The following is a 14354-nucleotide window of genomic DNA, read 5'->3' on the forward strand; positions in this document are numbered from 1 at the left end:
CTCTGAAGGAGGCAGGATTGCAGTGAGGTGTTGTAGCTTTTGATCTTTTAACAGCTGCTGCCAGAGTTGCAATTTTTAAAACTCCGACTGGAAAAAGTTGCTCAGTATGAACTTTGTTGCTGCTGTCTATGCTCCATAGCCCTCCAGTTATTAATGACTGCATTTCCCCTTTGTCAGCAGAGTAATAATAACAACAGCCCGCTTTTGGCATGCATCACGTGATGTAAGCTGAAACATGCTGAATGTGAATACATATGGTATGCATCCACACGTATAGACTGGGGAGTCAGCCTCCTCACCCCACCCCCCACCACTCATTGTGTTTCCTCCTCTCTTACATCAGCCATCCTTTTTCCCTTCTGCATATTTAAATTCTTTCGTGTCCAGCTGGCATCGTGGAAAAGAGAACTGGAACTTTATCATACAGAGATGCAAACATAAAATTCCTGCAAGGGTACAAGCATGCAGACTTAGAGCAGCTGCCAAGGGGAGGAAACCCTGTCAAAAAAAAAAAAAAAAAGGGACTGTTTTATTGCTGTTTGACACATAATCCCAAACAGTACACGCAGAGACTCTGAACTGCAGCGCTCTGTGTCTGGAAAAGACAGAGACAGCAAGATGGTTTTTGCTTCAGCATTCCAGGCAGGAATGGTTTATTTTTGTTGGAAACATAATTGTCTGTGGCTAGGATTTGGAAGTACACTTTACCCGCCAAACTGCCAGGAAGTGTACATGTGGGCGTTACCGCCCTCTTATGGTGACCTAATGAATTTGAGTTTTACACAATACAAAGCAGTTGGGTAAATTTGGAGATGTTTTCTTCCCCCAGGGTGTTAACACAGTGCAAACGCGCTACGCTGTCACAAGGCCTGATTTCACACAGAGAGCACAATGTATTAAACATTTCATAGGAAGAAAAAGAAAAACACTGGGTGCCATGTCGCTTTACTGGATCAGAGAAGAGCTTCTGTTTTTGTTCAGCAAACTTAACTACAGGATTTAGAAAATATGAGAACTTAACAAATGTGAAACATTTTGTGCAAAATCCTAAACAATGCAGAACCAGTGGATATGACCGAGACTGAAGGGAGTTGCGTGTGAAGATCCCTGACACTGTCATGTCTGAAAGGTAATAGTTTAGCTTAGCACAATGACTGGAAGTAGGGTATGGTAGCTACTTTGGCTGTCACAGATAAAAGGATTTATTAGGAGCCAATACAATCCCAAAGTGGCTAAAGCTGCATATAAATTATAATTTTGCTCCATGTCATTAGAATATGTGCATAAATAGTAAAGTTTCTAGACATCAAATTGTTTTTTTGTTTGTTTGTTTGTTTTAAATTGTAGATGTTTGCATTTGTAATTAACTTGCAGTATTTGCTCTTGCTTTCATCTTCTGTGTTAATCAGTAATTACCAAGCCAACTTACTTGGCAATAAATATGAGATGTGGGGGCCTTTCTGTGTGCTTCCCTGAGTCTGTGTGGGTTTTTTACATGTTGAGGTTACAGATGTGGATGTGAGCTAACATCATCACTCTGTGTTATCCCTGTGATGGACAGATGGCAGAACAAAAAACACAGAAACAAAAACAGGAAGAACAAAAAATTGTTTTTGGTGCACAAGTCAAACAAGTTTTCAGTCATAAGACATGAACCAGTTTAAGTCCTGTAAGCGTTAGCTGTATTGGGGGAGGGAGGGAGGAACTGTGGCTCTCTGTGACCATTAACCACCTGCAAGTTTACTGTATGGGAAAAAGTGATAAGAGTACAGATGTTCTGTTCCCCCAGTGATATTTGATCTGGAAGAAACTATAAACTATAAAACCAGGGGCCCTCTGTGTAGCCTTTGACATATAGAAAAACACTCTGACAGCTAACTCTGTTGCCAAGTAAGTGTATGATGGTAACCCACTTGGCAAGCCACTGACCTAATTCTTAGACTAAAAGGAATTTGTGATAGAAAATCATAAGAAAGAGGTAAACACGTCAACCCAGGTGGGCCTTGCTCCCCTTTAGATGTGTGCCATGGTCTTGTCCACTCTGAAAAACCCGTCCAAGAGTATTAAAGAGTTACATTTTGCTGGTGTAACTTAGACTAAAGCACCCAAATATTAAAAGGAAAATTGCATTGCCGTACAGTAAGATGTGGGCCTTCTTGGTGCTGACTCTCACCTTTGTTCTTAGGTTATCCGACGCTAACAACGACACAACAGGTGAAGAAACGTTTGTTGTAGCCAGAGCCAAACTGCTGGTGAGTACAGACAGAAATCAGCATTAAGCACCTTTTATCTCAATGGCTTTTTAAAGGAAATCGTTTAAAGCCATAGTAATAGAAATCATAGGTACGATGATGGATGGGTCACGTGCTGTCACATCAGTTTGTTTTCTGCTGAAATATGAAACCTTTTTTGGCACCTTCGATCACATAAAGATTGAGGTATGTATAGTCCTCTTTGTCAGGCTCTTTTAACAAATGCCTCCTGTCATCCCTGCAGGCTCCCAGTGTGGTCGGATGAGGCATAAAGAAAATGCCTGAGCTCTATCATTTTCTCATGGAGCGAATGGCTTTATAGTATCCTTGTGTTGCTTTTATGTTCCTCAGGATTCTTTGCTTTGCTCTGAGCCTTGCACAAAAATCACTACTGATTTTCTCATGACCTCTTTTGTAAACAAAACATTATTCCTAGCAAGCTGCCAAGTTCAGTGCCAGCTCTGTGGGAGCTCCAAGTTAAAAAAAAAAAAAAATCATGTTAAGTGAGCCTAAAAATAGCAAAACAGATGGATATGCCTTGTTCTTCACAACACCTCCTACCTGTTTCCCTTGATCTGCTTTCTCCTGTGTAGCCACAACTTGGAATATGATTCGTCAGAGGAGAAGAAACCCCGTCTGATATTCTATAACGAAAAGGACGAGGTTGTTAAGGTGAGAAGTGAGCACAGGGGGTCTCTTACTCAGCTGCCGTGTGATGGAGCTTATCAAGCGACTGCCAGGATGTCAAACAGGATTCATGAAGGGAAGTTTGAATATTGCTACATCTGAAATCAGATCATCTGTCAGACACCAAGTTGCAGAGTGTATTTGAATGAGTGAAAGAGTTATAAATAAATACATACAGTATATGAAGTGGGGATTCTGGAAAAAGGAGCGTTGTGTTTCTGTACTGAGACAGGAGAGCTGATGTGACTGTGAACACTGTGTGCCTCTCACAGACATTTATTTTTGTCGGTGTAGAAAAACCCCTGCTGCACTTATTGCCCAATAAAACTCTCCATTAAAACCGATAACAATGATTTTTCTTAATGCTGGCCTACAAGTAAAAAGAGCCACTACACTGATTTATAAATAAACTGCCCCTATATTTTACTGCTTTCTTGAGTAAAGCCTTTTATTTTCCCATATAAAGCGTATGTGGGAGTTTAGTTTTTTGCTTCGTTTAGGGCCTCTGGGAGATTGAAATTTGACTTTAAATATGGAGAAACTAAATTATTGAATATTATATATGCAGGAGGAGCCTCTACCTCTGCAGTGGCCAAACACTTTAGAATAAAAACCTAGTTTTAGTAAATTATGTTGCATCTATCAGTGTAAAGTACCAGTTTAGGATGCATGTCTGTAATCCTGTGTGTGTCTCACACATCAGACTGTCCCTGTGAAGAAAATGAAGGCAGACGAGATCAGCAGCTTGTTAGACTCACTCGGCTTCTACAAGAGGTCCAAGAAGGGGGAAGAGGTGCCAGAGGAGTTCCAGCATTTCCCCCTGCGCGCCCCAAGGGATGAGCTGTGATGACACCTTGTGGCTGAATGCTGTCTCTGCACCCTGGTCACAATAATGACGGGTGAGGCCCCAAGGCCAACATAAGCCAGGCCCCACTCTGATGACTCGTTGGTCGGGTGCATTGAGCAGAGTGTTAGTCGTCATGCCGCTGTGTTTATCTGCTAAATTTAAATAAATAAAAAAGTTATGCTTGAGTGAATTATTGTTTTAAATATGCGTATAATGAATTTAAAGGTTTCAAATGCAGTGCATGGAGTAGATGGATACATCCCAATAGAGTATAAGCATAATTTCTTAATTTAATTAATTAGAAAATCTAATTAACTGAGCATCACAGAAGGACACTAACGTCCAGCAAACTGCCATGCTACTGTTTCAGCCTAATCCTCAACCCGCCTCCTTCCCAATAATCTGATTAGCAGCAGTGCCTCCCTGCATGTGTCTTTATGTGTCCACTTGTATCTCTTCTTGCCTGGTATTGTGCATTTGTGTAACTTCAGACAACAAGAATTAGCAGATACTGAAAACATATTTTGGGATTCGTACATCTCCCGACTTCTTGGTTCTGTCATGGTCACCACCTCCATCAACGATGCCTGTGTTTTACTCGCCTGTTCCCGAAAACCTGCCGCTGGGTCTGCTCTATATGGGAGGCTCTGTGTTCACAAACAACAGGACAGCAGACAGTGACTTCACCAGGGAGCAAGAGGATGCATCTGGTTAGTTTCTGCTTCCAAAGACTGCTTGGAACTTCATTGTAATATAATTATGATGCAGTACAGTGTCATGTAATTGGGGAATGTACTGTATAGACTACTATAGCTACTGTATATATTCTCATGTAAATCACCAGTGTGCATAACCAAGGAACATTCTGAAAAAGAGTTTATGTTCTATATTTCTTAAAGTCAATAACAAAAAAGTTTCAGGTCTTTTTTCATCTTTTAAAATAAGATCACTTCTTTTTAGCTGTGTAACTTCAACTATTAAAGGTTCTTCTGCAGCTCAAATTTTACTTTCAGTTTGTTAGTTACTGATTACAGTGTGGTGAGCAGTATCAACTAAATGATTCTGTGTACTGTTGTTTCCCTTGCAGTGGTCAATGAGCTGGTTTCTCACCTCCCCCTTCAAATGCTCCTCTATTTCAGTATGTTTTACTTTCCCTGTTGGTGGTTCTCAGCTGTGTTCATGCTGGAAGTAAAGGTTAGTTCCAGATTAGTCCATAAAACACACATAAGAGAAACATTTGTAAACTGTTTTCACATATTGGAACATCCTTTGTTTTAGGTTGACTTCTTAACTTTAGAAACATTACTTAGGTTGGTTCTCCTGATGATCCAAAGCTATAAGTATGCACGAATATAACCAGATCCTTTATTGGACAGCGTTTTGTGACTAATTATTTAGTAAGTATCTCTCTTGTAGTCAAAAGTTACGGTTTTAATGAACTAAATGCACTTTTCAAACCAGTGCGTCAACTGAAAAAAAATGCGACTTTGGCACCATCTAGTGGTACCTTCAAAAATCACTCCACAGTAAGTCCCTCAACATGTACTGAGGAGCATTGAAATGAATGTAAAAGAGACATAAGCAGTAAACTCCACGTTCTCCGTCTTTCTGAAAAACAAAACTTGTTCGTCAATAATTATGAAAAAAACTATTTACAGAAATCTAGCACACGCAGTCTTCCCTCCTCGTGGATGACCACACAAGCTAATTTCAGCTCTTCTCTTTTTCCAGTTCTTCTATCTTCCTGGGTACTATCAGGCTCTGCTCATTACTGGGATCGTCCTCCTGACAGTTATCGAGGTGGTTCGACTTTATCTGGGCTACATTGGCAACCTTAAAGAAAAAGTAATTCAAGTCCATCTTGCTCTGAACCATAACACAAAGCTCTTTCATGGACCCTGAAAAACACAGAGGAGGAAGGAGCCAAGTGTTCTACCTGCGTGTGCAAACAGTCAGCTCCTGGCTACAAGTGCCCACTGAGTTCTAGTGTGTGTGTCTGTCTTTGCTTTCGTGTGGATTCAACCAAAGCATTTGATGGCCGACTGCTGTATCTTTTCATCGTTTTCTGCGCACCAACCCAAATTTTCTCTCCTTTCCTCCCTGTCATCAGGTGCCAGAGCTGGCAGCCTTCTGGCTCCTGTCTTTCATGTTCCAGCTGCCAGTGCTGCTGTTCTTCCTGACCGATGAAGGAATTATCATCCTTCCTCTGGAGAGAGCGGTCCACTCCCTCTATCTCCTCTTCCTGCTCGCTCAGATCCTGGCCTCCTTCTTGGCACTCAGGACCATGACCCGAAAGCTCACCCTTCTCTTCCATCTGCGACAGTTTGGCAAGGTGGAGAGCTTCCGCCACACAGGGATGAGCCCCATGTATGGGCTTTCTTATCACCGCAGCGTGCTGCCAGTGTCACCCACACAGGATATGTACAACTGAGGCAAAAATAATGTGTGTATCAATTCATTTAAAAGCATTAGAAACTGCATTACGTCTGAAACTTTCCAGAAAAGTTTCAACTGCTGCCAAAGAATGAGTCTGAGCATTATTTATTAGTTCACTGTAAGCATTTAGAAGTCACCTAGTCTAAAACTTGATTCTGTGGGTCTGTATTTATTATGGCTGCACAGCATTCGGATCTTTTTAGGCGACTGCTGAAATTTGGGTGCCCCAGATCTTTCTGTAGGACTTCTGATGCGGTTTAAAAATGACAGGCTTTAGAAAAAAAAAAAAAAAATCCCTGACTGATGCCACAGTCTGACATTCACTGATGTTTGAAAAAGATGAAAAGCAACATGTTAGCCCAAGTCTAAATTTCAAAACTTGATGCCATGTCAGCCAAACTGTCACTGAGTGTCACGGCTTTATAGGAGAATAGGGTAAAACACGCCATCAAACAATAACACGAGATCAGAAATACAAGAAGTACACTGCCAGTGGCTGCTTTCATCAAACAGCATTAAAGCGTTTCATTTTTCCCTCTTTCTTTAATGATGATGGATGATGGAGGCTGTGCTGTTGGTGCAACAGTATTATTTGGCCAAGGCAGATTGCATTTTTGGCCCACAAGAAAAGCAGAGTCTTTCCCCAGGTATATTTCAGCCTCTTTCTGTGATATTTCAATAAAAGTGTTTCTAATTTATCTCAGTCGTGGCTACAGTACACCGTATTATGATCTGATAAGTGGGTTGCAGGAAGCTAATTTTTTAAAATCTTGTAAAGTAAAAGAGACTGCAGCAGAACTGTGTTAAATATTTATGACCACACAGTGGCAGTCAGTGACCAAGAGAGAGATGGGGGAGCATCAGTCCAATGAGTATAGATTATCATGCACCACATGGAAACCTTCTGGCAGAGGAATAAAGGTTAGCCCTGTCTGCAGTCAAATATGATGTATTATTCGATAATCTATAACTCCCGGTCGGTATACATGGAAATCAATCACATATTTTCTTGTCTACGCCTCTTTTCTTCTTGTTGTTGTTGTGAATGTCTGACTGGTTTTTTACAATAATCGTATTGTGTGATTTATCATTTCTTTCCTGGTGAGAAATTATTTAGCGAGTGGTGCATTAAACAGATAAGAACCCGGTTGTGTGAGAGACACAGTTTCTGTGATACAACATGCTTACTCCGCTCTACTTTACATTCAGGAAACAACAAGCTGCAGTGGCTGCTGCATGGTTCACGGAGAAGAGGAAACAGAAGAACCTTTAGAGGATGGAAATTATGCATTTTATGCAGAAGCAGATGCCCTAAACACAAGACTGCAGATTGCTGCAAAAATAACAAAAAACAATCTTTCCCCAAAAGAATTCAAGATCTAGTTGTAGATAAACTGCAAAGCCTTAAACTGTATTTATGTAACTTTAGAGAGTTTAAGAAGCCGCCGTTATGCTGATAATGAAGCAGCTTGGTGTGAACCAAACACTGCTAAAAACCAAAAAAACAGGTTTAATCAGGATTTTATGTTAGCAGCAGGATATTATCCCCAATTCAAACCCATTAAGAGGAAATCATTTCCACAAGCAGCTGTCATCCACAACAACATAAAGATGCACCATACATGCAAGTGATTCAGGCCATATTCATACATAGAAATATGAGCCCCTACATGTATCTATCTATCACAGTGTTTTAGTGGGGATTCTAAGAGCACAGAAGTACAGTAACATACCTGCCAACCCTCTAGCACCTTGTTTTTAAAGTCTAAGCAACAGATTGAGGGCTGATCAGCTGATGGGACATTAGTTTTTGATGGGAATGTGTATGGGCATCTGCAGTGATGCTGGGTTGTATCATTCATGTTTTTCTTCCTTAGTTAATCACTGGATTTGGCTCACCTGTCTGCCCCGCTGCACCTTGTCGCTCATTAGCTGTTCTCAGGTTTTAGACATCAGGTGGTGTTCAGTGCTTTTTCCCTTCTGTTTGTTGGCTGTGGGAACTAGTTACATGTTCCAGCATTCCCACCTCAGACCATGCATCGGGCTCTGACAGCCAAATACTAAAAATTACCATCGTAAAAACAACCGTATATGAATTTGCTGTGTTTGACTGAATGATTGCAGTGCAGATCATGCTGGAATCAGAGTTTTAGAGTAATTTGTCATTACTTTGAATAACTCCCACATTAACTAGACAATTGCAGAGAGTAGGAGCTGATTGTGGGCTCAATGTTTTTTTTTCCCAGTCAGATTTTAAAGAAGAACTACTGCATTACTTCATACTCCATAAATTTATAGAGCAGGAATCGATTCACATGCTCAGTAAAAAGTCATGGTTATTATCTTTGTCCTCTTCAGTAAAGACAAAGAGGAAAAAATGAATAGAGAACAACAAGAATCAGCTGTTTGATTTCCTGGAACGATTATTTTATTGAAACATTTAAAAAAAAAATTGTCTGTATTTTTGTGACAAAACACTGGCTGTGGTTCACAAAAAGATGTCATTTCACTGTTGCCGAATCATGTTCAGACCCTCCATCCTCCGGAGAGTACTTCATGTTCATCCTACTTCTCTCCATATCTGGTTTTAATTATGAACTCCTATTAGGTGCTTCAGAGGAAGATTATTCAGCTGGTGGTGGAAAAATGAAATAGAAATCACCCCCCTGGAGACACAGTGGTCACATCTGAAACAGCTCCCTGCACCTTTTCCCTCATCAAATTGCCTTTCTTTAGTATGTGCTGAACAATAGCCTTTGATAGCCCAGGTGCATTTTTTTCCTTCTCACTAAACATATTGTTTGCTTCATGCTTTTTATGCTCTTCTGATAAAGTTTTCTTCTCTCCGTCACGTCCACAATTCAGCGACACAGCTCATCGTCAGCTGTGCTTTAGTCAGAATGTCATCGCTTTAATTATGATTGGGTACAGCTCAGAGGTAATCATAAATGTGACTGACGAGGCTGTGCTAAGCACCAGCGGGAGGCAATATCCAAGACATCACAGGGACATCCTTATGCCTTATTTCAGTAATCCTTCACGGTGGAGAGCTCGCCGGCCCTGCCAAGACGCCAGGAAGTGTTCCCGCCCTCTGAATTCCAGGTGCTTATACGATGAGCCCTCACCTTCACAGGCTATTGTAGTCCAGCTTTATTTATGAATTATGATGGCAAGATATTAAAGGGTTAGTTCATTAAAACCCAATATTTTTTATAAACATTTGTCTTTGTGACTAAATATACTAATAATATTTTCTGTAGGGCATGCTGATTAGGACTGCTGCCTCACAGCAAGAAGGTCCTAGGTTTGAATCCACCTTGGCCAGGACCTTTCTGTGTGGAGTTTGCATGTTCTCTTCAGGTTCCTCCCACAGTCCAAAGACATGCACTTAGTGGGGTTAGGTTACCTGGTGATTCTAAATTGGCCATAGGTCTGAATGGTTGTCTGTCACTCTGTGTTAGCCCTGCAACAGGCTGGCAACCTGAACCCTGCCTCAGTTTGGACAGGCTCCAAACAGGATAAGCAGAGGGATGGATGGATGGATGGGTGGATGGATGGATGGAAAGTGATCAGTAAGCCTCTGGAGCTTGAAAAAGGCGACTGGACTTCTTTTTGTTTCTTGAAGACGTTTCACCTCTCATCCGAAAGGCTTCTTCAGTTCTCAACCAAATGGTGGAGAGACCCAGGTATTTAAACCCCTGTGGGCGTAGTCCCCTGGAGGTGGTTATGACCCTCTATTGATCATGTGCTTGAACACATGTGCCCAGGTGTGAAGGGGGCGTGGGTCATATTTAATCAGTGGTTTCAGTTGAAACCAACTTAGGACTCCGCTCCATTGTTTCCTGTGGCCTATTGAGGTCACTGGAACAAAGGTGTGAATGGGGGTTGAGACGTCTGGGAAGGGAGCTCAGGACAGCACTGTAAGCGGGGGAAAGTTGGTGACGTAATCCACCTCCTCTGTTCAATGATGGTTGTTCACAGTGGACATAGATGGCTTCTTTCACTCCTCTTTCAAACCATCTGTTTTCCCTGTCCAAAATGTGGACATTGGCATCCTCAAAAGAGTGCCCTTTTTCCTTCAGATGCAGATGTACTGCTGAATCTTGTCCTGTCGAAGTGGCTCTTCTATGTTGTGCCATTCGTTTGTGAAGAGGCTGTTTGGTTTCACCAATGTAGAGGTCCGAGCACTCTTCACTGCACTGAACAGCATACACTACATCGCTGATCTTGTGTTTGGCGGGTTTGTCCTTGGGATGAACCAGTTTTTGTCTTAGGGTGTGACTTGGTTTGAAGTATACTGAGATGTCATGCTTGGAGAAAATTCTTCTGAGTTTCTCTGACAAGCCTGACACATATGGGATGACAATGTTGTTCCTCTTGTCCTTCCCATTCTCTGTAGTTTGTGTTTGGCCTTCATTCCTGTGCATCTTAGCTGATTTGATGAAGGCCCAGTTGGGGTAACCGCATGTTTTGAGGGCTTTCTTAATGTGTGTGTGTTCCTTATGCTTCCCTTCTGCCTTAGAGGGAACACTTTCCGCACGGTGTTGTAGGGTCCTGATCACCCCAAGTTTGTGTTCCAGAGGGTGGTGGGAGTCAAAGAGGAGATACTGGTCTGTGTGTGTGGGCTTCCGGTAAACTTCAATGTTGAGGCTTCCATCTTCCTCGATAAGCACCGCACAGTCCAGGAATGGTAACTTGTTATCTCTGGTGTCCTCCCTGGTAAAACGTATGTATTTATCCACTGAGTTAATGTGATGAGTGAAGGCTTCTACAATCAAAGTTCTTCAGCACTGCTGGGTGTTGTGATTTGAATGAAAGAATAAGTAAAACTAAAAGCATTTTTGAACCTCTATTCGGCACTGAATTTGCTTCAGGTATTAGATAGAAATGCAGCATATATAAAGGAGCTGTCTCTGGGACTAAGAATAAAAAAACTCTTCAAATCACTTTAAAACTATTTTCAAAATGCTTCAAGTTCCAAGAGAAGGATCAGCAGCCCACACAAACATACATACAGGTGCATCTTATGACGAAGAAGACAAACTAAAAAGTACTTAAGCATCAGTTTTGTTTTTTCTTCTTTGTTTTCTATTAATTTTATTTCATTTATGACACTAGAAACTTTTTCAGGTTCTTGTTTATTGTGCTTTAATTGTGTAAAGAAATCTTGTGTTTTATTTCTTAAAAAAACAAAGGTATCATTAAATAAGTAACACGTCAACAGCTGACCCACTTCTGGAGCACACTGCTATACCCCTATAACCTGTTTCCATTGAGGGGAATCTCTTTCGGGAATATATCATGTCTAGCAGGAGCCTCCTGTTTAGTCCTCTGGGATATATTTCAATCTTTTTTATTCATTTTCCTAGATATAGCTGGTAGGACCTTGGTATCTGCAAAGAAGCGGCAACACAATAGTTGATGGGAACACATGTATGGTTGTATTATTTGATGTCATTCCCGTGACCCAGCTGCTTCACCAGTCAAATCAGGATAAGCAGAAGTCAATTTAGGGATGGAAAACACATATTGCTCAATTACTGACTCTAAATGATATTGGGCCATGAAATTCAAATTTCATTCATAAGCCACTTATATTGTCTCCACCTTTACAGCCTGCAGGAAATGCGACATCACACTGGCAGGCAGAGAATATTGAAACTGGACTGAAATTGGCGGCTGGATATTTTCAATTTGGGTCTGATTACCTGGGCGAGGGGGAATGGCAGGGCAATTCACTTCTCCCGGTGGTTTAAAGGGATACTCACTATACAGTACAGATGGAATATTTTATCTGTAGCAGCCATATTAAATCTGAGGGCTTGATGACACGGGAGAATCTATCGCCTTGAGCCCAAATCAGGGAAAAAAAAGGTATTGTGTTGAGGGTATGGGGTTTTTTAAATTTTGATCTAATTTGAGACCATTTTGAATTGAACTATTTGCAAGTTAGCTGAAATAGTAAAATATTTACTGGGTTTGTGGGAGTGGTTGCTGCACTGGAAAACAGAAGTGTTAGGAGTTTTTTTTTTGGTTTTTTTTTAATGCTGTAGCTTTGGTATTTTAAAAAAATAATTTCCAGCTCTATATTGTTATTTTCCATTAGCGGTATTGCAGGATTCACAGCCCCTCACAGGTCATCCATCGTCTCTTTAAGCCACCCCTTCCCCTCCCAGAAGTCTTGTGATTGGCTGCCCCTTGTCTAGCTTCCTATAAGCAGGATCAGGTGGTTGTGAGCATCTTCTTCACTTCCAGTTCTGATGTTTCTGAAAAAAGCTGCAGTGTTGCTGAGAAAGTTTCTTGCTGTTTGGAAACGACTATGAGCATATTTCTCCTGTCCATCAGGATCAGGGCTAAAATCCCAGTTATGTTCTTATTGCTAAATCCATTTTCATAGCAGGACAAAGTACAGTGGTAGTGGTGTCATCTATGGTCTGATAAAGTTGATCCAATATCATAATTTTACTAAAATCATATGTGAGGCAGACAGAAGCTTCCACTCTAGAAATAAAATCCAGAGGAGTCAGTAAGATCCTGAATTAAATTCTGTAACTGAGGCTGTAATCAGCATAGCTGCTTAATGCAAAATGCTGCTTAAAATCCACACAGATTTTCATCAGAACAGACCAGGCTTTGTCCCTTTGGTTCTTAGATCCAGACTAGCCAGAGAGGTGAACAAAATACTGTGTTTTGAGTTTGCATACATTCAGTGCTTTCTAGACAATTTTCCCAACTGTTCTTTATCCCTGTTACCAACAATTTGCTTCCACTCAGACTCAGCGGAGCATGGCATTGCCAGAGGAGAATGGTCCAAAAACGCAGAGGTTATTATTTTTTAGAAGCATGAATGACATCAAAGTATAACTGGTTGAAATAAACCAGATTTGAGTATCATTTATAGCAGTAACCAGCCACCTACAGATTTCAGCAGTTAGCTTGGTGCAGCAGTCCTGAAGGACCTTTAAGCTAACAAGAATGAACTTGGACTGGGGAACACGACAGCAGGAAGTTGGGGAGTGAATGGAGAATCACACTCATCTGCCACGACCTGGGGCCTCACTGGCTCAGCTGTCTTGTTGGACTCACATGGTGTGTGTCTTGTGGCATGCAGCTGCCATCAGGATCCTGGTGTGGCTGACAGAATGCTGCACAGGAGGGAGGGGGTTTGGTTTGTCTTATTTTACTGGCTATGCTTCCTCCGGCCCTGCAAGATCCAAAGAAGGCAGCCAGCCTCTGTTTCTCTCTTGCACTTAGACAAGAGTCCGCCATGATGAAGAAAATCTTCCAAAAGAGTGACTGGAATCCTCTCATATTTTTTTGGCTTTATTTGTAATAATTCCACATTTTCATGTTTCTTGTTTTTGTTTTTTTAAGTCGGGGAGGGTGTTGTTTAAAATTCCTACTGTAATTAACTGGATGCAGAGGCACACCTCATCTGACTGCCCTCAGTTATAGTTACACATGACACATGCACGTGGTTCATTCCCATCTTTGTGACATTAAACAGTTGGTTTTCCTTCTGTCTTTCTTAATTTTGAGTCACAGGCCACCACTTCTGCAATTTAAGCACTTAGATGGTGCCTTTAAAACCATTTGCTGCCTTCTTTGCAAAGCCCATTTCATTTGTGAACAAAGTCATTTAAAGTTACTTAGACAATAACCACTCTGACCTATGCTGAGTGCAGTTTAAACAATAAACAAAATGAGGACAGAAATGTTAAACTTGAGCAGGTGTGAAATACAGTTTAACCATTTAACTAATCAAAGGTTAATCATCTGATGTGGGTTAATCATCTCTCTGAAGGACACTTGTGTGTGACAGTTGATGGATTTACTGTAATCTCGGCTGCTGAAGACACTGAACAAATATATCATTCTGCTTTCATGACCTGAGACATATTCCTGCAAATATACCTGCAAACAAAGGTGTAGTTTTAAGTCCCTTTTGTTACTTGTTTTTTTTTTTAAGTTTGGTTTGGGTGTGTGTGTGTGTGTGTGTGTGTGTGTGTGTGTGTGTGTGTGTGTGTCTAAGTCTAAGATAATTAAGGGTAGCATTACACAAATCTGCAACTGGATTTAAGCTGTGTGCTGTTTTACAACAGCCTAAGAAATCACAACAAAAAGGGAATTCT

The 14354-nt window shown here is 41.1% G+C and overlaps 2 protein-coding genes across 3 annotated transcripts; both read left to right on the forward strand.

The window, feature by feature from the left end:
* Positions 1–2089: 2089 nt before the first annotated feature.
* selenoe (selenoprotein e) lies at positions 2090–3976 on the forward strand. The gene is made up of 4 exons (XM_030738339.1): positions 2090–2252; positions 2497–2573; positions 2846–2924; positions 3643–3976. Exons 1-4 carry the CDS (start codon positions 2145–2147, stop codon positions 3784–3786), a joined length of 408 nt encoding a protein of 135 aa, XP_030594199.1. The 5' UTR covers positions 2090–2144; the 3' UTR covers positions 3787–3976.
* A 243-nt stretch (positions 3977–4219) lies between these two features.
* Positions 4220–7448, forward strand: LOC115785866 (transmembrane protein 17A). Of its 2 annotated transcripts, XM_030737781.1 has the most exons (4): positions 4220–4496; positions 4874–4980; positions 5518–5631; positions 5897–7448. In XM_030737781.1, the coding sequence occupies exons 1-4, from the start codon at positions 4370–4372 to the stop codon at positions 6215–6217; spliced, it is 669 nt and encodes a 222-aa protein (XP_030593641.1). In that variant the 5' UTR covers positions 4220–4369; the 3' UTR covers positions 6218–7448. The 2 variants fall into 2 exon arrangements, with proteins under 2 accessions (XP_030593641.1, XP_030593642.1); XM_030737782.1 differs by lacking the exon at positions 5518–5631.
* Positions 7449–14354: the final 6906 nt, after the last annotated feature.

The sequence above is a fragment of the Archocentrus centrarchus genome, chromosome 9, assembly GCF_007364275.1.
Source record: "Archocentrus centrarchus isolate MPI-CPG fArcCen1 chromosome 9, fArcCen1, whole genome shotgun sequence".
NCBI lineage: Eukaryota > Metazoa > Chordata > Actinopteri > Cichliformes > Cichlidae > Archocentrus > Archocentrus centrarchus.

Excerpts from the sequence above, each read along its gene's own strand:
- LOC115785866 (XM_030737781.1), top strand. The coding sequence starts at position 4,370 with ATGCCTGTGTTTTACTCGCCTGTTCCCGAAAACCTGCCGCTGGGTCTG. Across the intron at positions 4,497-4,873 it reads GGAGCAAGAGGATGCATCTG|TGGTCAATGAGCTGGTTTCT; the intron begins GTTAGTTTCTGC and ends TTTCCCTTGCAG. Across the intron at positions 4,981-5,517 it reads TGTTCATGCTGGAAGTAAAG|TTCTTCTATCTTCCTGGGTA; the intron begins GTTAGTTCCAGA and ends CTCTTTTTCCAG.